The sequence below is a fragment of the Physella acuta genome, unplaced genomic scaffold, assembly GCF_028476545.2.
Source record: "Physella acuta isolate Inbredline_101_S28 unplaced genomic scaffold, ASM2847654v3 ptg000568l, whole genome shotgun sequence".
Taxonomy (NCBI): Eukaryota; Metazoa; Mollusca; class Gastropoda; family Physidae; genus Physella; species Physella acuta.
Genome location: NW_026732087.1, coordinates 152,579 through 160,368, shown reverse-complemented (window position 1 = coordinate 160,368; position 7,790 = coordinate 152,579). Strand labels below are relative to the sequence as shown.

The following is a 7,790-nucleotide window of genomic DNA, read 5'->3' as shown; positions in this document are numbered from 1 at the left end:
GAAAAAAGCAATGTATTTGATGAATCATTCCAAGATTATTCCACTTATGAACAAAAAAAAGCAGAAATTAATAATTCAAAAGAATATTTCGTTTCATTATATTTGTATCTAAATGTGGAGAAAAAAAAATGTTGATAATGGTATATAAGAAAAGGTAGCAAAAAACAATTCTGTTGGATTTCCTCGCAGGTTTAGTCGTATGTCGTGTTACTATATATATATATATATATATATATATATATATATATATATATATATATATATATATATATATATTGCGTTCTGTACAAAGGTTCATTTTGTCGAGCTTGATGAAAAATAAGTTTAGTCTTTTTTTTTGGTTTTTAAATATTGTTGTTAGCTAAGAAACTTTATCAAGCAGGTTAACAATATTTATTTTTTAAAATTGCTTTAACGTTTGGAACACGATTGATACTTTAAGATTAATTTTAGATATTTTAAAAATCTAGAGTTTAATTTTTAATTAATACTAATTAATTTTGGATTTTGCACATTTTTAACCTTTATATAAATGAGAGTAATTGTTTTATTTGATTTAGATACATACGAAGCTACTTAAACATACTAACAATGCCCTCTGCCGACACCATCAATAAGCGGCTTCAGCATTTGGCCGAAGAAGATCCTGATAAAAAAAGTTTCTGCTTTATCAATCTGGAAAATGTGGTGATACTGTTGTCAAGGAAACAACTTCATGATTTGAGCAGACGATACGCTTCTCGTCTGAATCGATATGGTATCCAGGTGAGATGATATGGATGAATGCTATGGAATTTTTTCTGTTGAAGACATACATAATTTTTTTTATAAAGTATTTTAAAATATTTATGTTTGTTTTAATTATAAAGTATTTAAAAATATTTTTGATTGTTTTTAAATGTCTCCAAAAGAAAGGGGATATAATTTGTTCTGTAATGGCCAACTCAAGAACAAGAATCGTAATTGATATGGGAATACTAATGACTGGTGGCGTTGTTTCTCATGGATTGGTAAGTAAAATGTGCTTGGGTATTATTTATAATTGTTATACATTAACATATAGTAGATTCTCCAAAAATATAGAAACGTTGTTCGTGAATTAGAAAAACTAAACCAACTAGATCACAGCAATTAAAATAAGCAGTCGATATATTCACTATAATCTAATGGATTACAAATGCATGTGTTCTTAAAAGCAGTCTAATTACAAAAACAGTGTACTATCACGCAATGATATATTGCCAAGCGTCTTCTGATGTAAAAAAAAATCAATCAAATTCCTTAACAGCGAAGTTATCGTAATTTTAAATTAAAATAGATGATGACTTGATTGGGAATTGAGTGTATGTTTTTGACGTGTTTTTTTTTACTGTTAACGTTGCAGCCGACATTCAAGGATGGTGAAGATTTTTTTACCACCCTTAGAAACTCGAAATGCTCCATGATCATCACATCGGTTGACCATCCAACATTCCAGATGGTGAAACAATATTTTGTTACAAAAATCTTTGTTACGGGAAAACAGTAAGATTAAAAAAAAAAATTAAATATATACGTGGCATTAAATTGTTTTATGTAAGATCTTTTTACATCATTTTTTATGTGTATTTTTAATGTTCCCAGAAAAATGGGTTAACAGTTAATTGGACAACGGAAAGATAAGTAAAAAGGAAAATGAGCAAATACAAATTAATTATACCTATAAACTTTAATGTTCGCATATTTCGTGGAGACAATGCTTTATTATGTCACGATGTACATGTGGTCATTCTTTGATAATGTCTATAAATGCTCGAATTAAGAAAACAAAAATGCACTTACGAACTTTTTTTCGCAATTTTCCGTTGCGCGTTTTTAGCTGCGTTACTGAATAATACGCAGTCAATGTTACGAAAATTGACTACTACTTGATGTTATGGACTTAATTAATTAACTGTTTTCTACGTTACAAAAATAATAAAATCAAAATCCTAACATAACTTACCCATGTAACACTGAAATTAAATTTGATGTATTAAAAACAATAAAAAACAAGTGAAAACAATGGCAAGAGATCTGGCAGATAGACCAGCTATAACAGAGGCCCTGAATCCGGTAGTTGCACAAAATAACGAAGATCGCTTTTTATCCACAGCACAGAAACTATAATCCCAATCCAATGTGACAAAGCACCGACTTTGAAACAAGCAATTGTGTACGAGTTGAGGAGCCACGAAGACCACACGAGTTTTCTTGCTGGTCTGGATGATGAAGACTTCTACGAGGCTGACGTCACTGCTGAAGATGATGCGTATTATTTCTTCACTTCAGGGAGTACAGGATTGTCAAAACTGATACCCAGAACACATCGGTAGGGAGGGTTGTGAGGTTACTTTTCTTGACGAGTAAATGTGTTGTTTTATGTTACAACATATCTAAACAGATACTGAAATAGCATTTATGTATTAGTTTTATTTCAACTCGACAGTAAGATACAGGTACCTAAACCGTTTTAGTAGAGCCCACCGTTGTCTGTGATACATATACTGCTGTATCAGTTAGTTCTGGTGGGACAGTTTTCTTCAGACTTGACTACAGCAGCTCATATTTGAATTACGATAAAAGATTTAAAAAAGAAACTCACACTAGATAAGTGCTGGTTTTATATGCAAAACACGGGACACACAATGAACCATGTGTTACATTTCGGTGAATAGTTTTGTAAGGCAACCATAAAACTTTTACAGAATCTTCCGTTTGTTACATACACTTTTTTTCCGAATATGTACATAGTTGACCACAAACATTCACTATAGATTTGGTTTACCATACATGCATTAGACGATAACTTCCCCACGCTATACCCTTCCCCCATTATGTACTTTACCTGCGTTAATAAACATCTACTGCTTCTACCATGTCCATTTCCACAGCGAAGTTCTGACTATTTCGGACGCCCACCCTATCCTGCTAAAAGACGACATCTTCTTCAACGACCGCACTTTTGGCTGGCTCAGCGGGTTCCCCCATTTCTTCATGTCTCAGGGCCTCCCTGTCTTAGTGCAGGAGATATTCGATGGCCTCAAGCTTCGGCAACTGACAGACATTTGGGAGGTTGCATTGAACCTTGGTGCCACTTGTAATATTTTATTCGCGGCAGACATAATGACACTGAAGAAGGTAAATTCAAAAATTTAATGAATTTGGTTAACAATAATGGCTGCTACCATATTATTTTTATGTAAATGAGTAATTATTAACTTAAATATTCAGATAATGAAAGGTTTAGGAAGACAGAGTGTTAAATGAAATTGATTGAACATAAAATGAAACTTAACTTAGTATTTATAAGTATGTCTATAGGTAACTGGTTTTTTTTTAGTTAGTGAGAGAAAATTGTCATCTTTTAAAGACGTACAACAATGAATGTTTGCAAATTCTAATTAGTGCTTCTGGGGTACTATAACCTTCATTTAAGAAGAGATAGTTAAGTTTAGTGCAAAAGAAAATGAACTCTGAAATCTTTAATCCAACCCACACATTTGGTTCAAGTATTTGTGTTTGTTCAAATATTTATTTACGTGAGGGTTCCTAACATTAGTTTAAAATTTTATTTATTTGTTCACATTTTGACAGTTTTGTGTTAGGTAAATTAGCAAAACTAGCATCCAATACACAGTGAGTTAACAATACCATGCTGTTGGAATAAAATATTTTTCCTCAGCTTTATGCAGAAGGTGTTTTTAAGAAACGAATCAGAGCAACGCTTTTAGGAGGTCAACCACTCAAAAAGGTTTAAATATCATTTTTTACGTTGGTTTATAATTAATTTTTTAAAGTGAAGTTTAATTTTATTATGCTTTAAATGTTTGTATTGTTTTGCTTCAGGGCCTCAACTTTGGAGCATAAAAGAACGACTGTATAAGCATGGCAACGATAAAAACATTGAACGAAATTCTATTTTAATTAATTTAATATGATTAAAATTTAGAAGACTTAAAAATAATATATATTATAAACGATGCTTTTGGGAGTGGGTTTTTATAGTACTTTTACTGACTTGGATTAATTAGAATCATATTAATATGACAAAGATAAAATCGTGCTGCAAGAAAAATTTAGGTTCAAAAATTCATTTAGTCAGAAAAAGTAGACTTGCTGGTTTGACAAATGTATGTAGTATACACATATTGCTTGTAACAAATTTCACCATTATTTATCCGTTCGTGTCCTTGAGCGATGGGGGTAGATGATGAAAAACGTGTCAGTGACCTAGAATACAAGGGGATAGTGTGGTCAGCACGATGCCCAAAGAAATTTGTTTCACTGTTTCTCAGTAATCCATCACAACTGGGTGGACAGAGACATCCTACAGACTTGATACTTTGGGATTAGCAGTCTTTACAAAAACATGATAAAGTTAAACCTATGGGCTGGTTTGATAATCTTGGAATATGGGCTACTATGCGTATCTTGTTTGTAACAATGTTACTGTTACAGAATGTTTTACATGCGGCGAGCCTAGTGTCTGAGGTGATAATCACATTTTATGGAACCGTTGATACTGGCGTCATTGCTCATGGGACTGTTGATACAAAATCCATGGTATCTGTTTTGTTGTTAGCCAATAATTGGTGACTGTTTTGTTGTTAGCCAATAATTGGTGACTGTTTTGTTGTTAGCCAAAAATTGACTTTTTGAGTACGTAAGTTTAGTTGTAAGTAAGGCCATTAATGTATAAAATGTATTTTATTACCATTGCTGATGACAATATAATATTTTTATAGGGTAAGATTAAGGATTGCTTTGTAGGAAACAACTACCCCTACATGCAAATTAGATTAGTTGATGAAACTACTAAAGAAGTGTTTACAGAATCGAATCGTGTTGGACTCATTCATGTAAAAGGTGCCGTGTCTCAATTAGTTGTGAAATGATTGTGGTTTACTAGTAGCTTTGTGGAAACGTTACGGAAGTCTCTAGTTTGGTGTTTGCTATGTTTTCAATGTTTGTGTTATACTTGCTACTCTACAGTACTAGACATGTGGCCACTCTTAAGTATTGAAGTCGTTCAAAACATGTTGGCACTTAGTACCTTTCTAAATCGGACAATTGTACTATGCAATCTAGTCTGTCTGTGTGTCTGTATGTGTTTGTGTGAATATGTTATGCATTCACAAGAGCTCGGATACAGTTTAAATATAGGTAGAGAAAATATCGATATATGAATATTTGTACTATTAATAATAGTACGTATTAATATGCGTCTCTACAAATAGTACTTTTCATTTAATATATAAATAAAAATATATGATGCCCATAAGTTTAATTAATGTACTTCATCCATATAATTAGGAAATATGGATCATGTTCCTAGCCTGCATCCGACATATTATGTTTTAGGTTTAGGAATCACGACAGCCCCTACCCACCATACATCTCTTACCAAATTATGATCTAACCCTTGTCTCAGGTAGCACAGTAACCAGACGTTACCTTAACACAACCGAGGTACCTGACGTTACAGACGATGGCTGGACCAACATTAAAGATGCTGGATATTATGAGTGGGTAGAGGCTATTTTTATTTATAGTTAAAGGGAGGGGAGTGGGCTGGGGATCTACACGAAAAAAAAATCATTTGCTATTTGGTAAATTTGCATAATTTTATCAATTAGTACATTTTAAAAGTAATACTAGGCTTTGTTATTTTAGTAACTGACGATTTAAAAACAGTATAAGATAACTTGCAAATGTTTTATGAAACTTGATTTCTAGCAAAAAATATTAAGCTTGTTAATAAAACGTCATCTATTATTAGAAGATTGTAATTGTGTCTCTGTACAAAATCTGGTGGGTATATCACTCCTTTCTGGTGGGTACCCGACTCGTCTGTCGTGTACCTGAAATGTCTCTGGTGGGTACCTGAAATATCTCTGGTGGGTACCTGACATCTGGTGGGTACCTGACATGTCTCTGGTGGGTATCTGACTAGTCTCTGGTGGGTACCTTACTCGTCTCTAGTGGGTACCTGACTAGTTTCTGGTGGGTAGCTGAATAGTCTCTGGTGGGTACCTGAATAGTCTCTGGTGGGTACCTGACTCGTCTCTAGTGGGTACCTGACATCTGTTGGGTACCTGACATCTGTTGGGTACCTGACATGTCTCTCGTGGGTACCTGACTAGTCTCTGGTGGTTACCTGACTAGTCTCTCTGACTCGTCTCTGTTGATGTCCTGGCTAAAATATCGTAAATTTCCAATCCGAAATCTGCTGACCTTACAATCTTTCATTTAATGCTATCAGAAAAACAACTGTATACTTGTCCATTCAACCGCCAGGTTCAATAGGAACTGTTTCCTACAATGTAGGTGTATAGATTTTAATTCAAATTCTTCCCAAAATGTTCTAGTAAACAACCGTGACATGAGTTATTTTTAAATTTGTTAACAATAAATGCAATCAATAGAACAACAAATAAAGAAATAGCACTCAGCCATATTGTCGCAAAAATGTGTTACCCTTAAAAATGTATCAATACCCTCCGTCCATCCCTCTCCCTACCCCCACCACTTGCTTCTTACCAAATAAATCCCTATTGACTCCAGCCTTAAATTAAATAAATTAATGATACAGTTGGGTTTTTGTTTCATTTTATTTAGCGAAAACGGTCACCTATACGTCATCGGACGTCAGTCTGACGTCATCGTGAGCGGAACCCTTAACATCTACCCACAGTGGATAGAGGAGAGAGTACAGAAATGTCCAGGGGTTGAGACCGTGGTCATCGTAGGTAAAGTAGTGTTGATGAACTTTGTAATAATATAGAGTTTGTACATTATATTTTATGTGCAGTGAAAACAATGTTTCTTTGATATATATATATATATATATATATATATATATATATATATATATATATATATATATATATATATATATATATATATATATATATATATATATATATATATATGCATATATAAGCATTTATACTGCTTTCAGGACTGCCCCACCCAGAGGCCACACAAGAGTTATGTGTGTGTGTCGTCAAAGAACGCGACGCAACATTAACTTATGCCGAGCTAAAAGATTTCTGTCAAGCGATGTTTCTTGATGGAGCACTGAACTTCGCCTGTGTCCCTGACAAGTTTGTCATCATGGATGGCTTCCCCTTGCTGCCTTCTGGTAAAGTCAACAGGAAAGAAGTCGAGAAACTGGCGACGGAACATTTTAAAACCAAGTCAATTTAAAATACATGTTTTTAAATTGAATATTATAATATAACTAAACTTGTATCTTATAATAGTTTTGTTTTTGTAGTCGAGGCACATTAATTAAAGTTCACTCTACTTTAGAGAATATACATTTTTTTTTAATTTTAGAATTCTTCAATAAAACGATTTCAGCACATTCAAGTATCTTTTTTAAAAAAATATATATGGCCTAATTTTGCATTAAAAATATAGTTATGTGTATTAAAAATTATATATTAATAACTTTCCAGACACTTTTCCATTCTTTTTTATTCTAATAGTATTTTTATATTGTATTTTAATCCGAATGAGCCAATGTTTTAATAAACAAATACGTTCATTGAAATAATTAATTACAAATTAGGAATAACACATACTTTTTTTTACAATGTTTCAAAAAGAATTTATTGAAATTGTACCTGCACTTTTAAGGATCACTTTTTTCCATAATATCAAATTAAATTTAATGTAAAAACATAATTAAGTGTCATGAAAACAATTAACATAATGCTTTCTGCTCTGAGGCTGTCTCTAAAATAAAATATTGACCAGAACTT

General features: G+C 32.8%; 1 protein-coding gene across 1 annotated transcript; it reads left to right on the top strand.

Moving 5' to 3' along the window:
- The first annotated feature begins 591 nt into the window (after window positions 1-591).
- On the top strand, window positions 592-7,383 carry LOC131946716 (2-succinylbenzoate--CoA ligase-like). The gene is made up of 11 exons (XM_059307630.1): window positions 592-765; window positions 912-1,010; window positions 1,385-1,524; window positions 2,135-2,350; window positions 2,913-3,159; window positions 3,704-3,772; window positions 4,480-4,584; window positions 4,767-4,887; window positions 5,453-5,546; window positions 6,640-6,770; window positions 6,983-7,383. Exons 1-11 carry the CDS (start codon window positions 592-594, stop codon window positions 7,228-7,230), a joined length of 1,644 nt encoding a protein of 547 aa, XP_059163613.1. The 3' UTR covers window positions 7,231-7,383.
- Window positions 7,384-7,790: the final 407 nt, after the last annotated feature.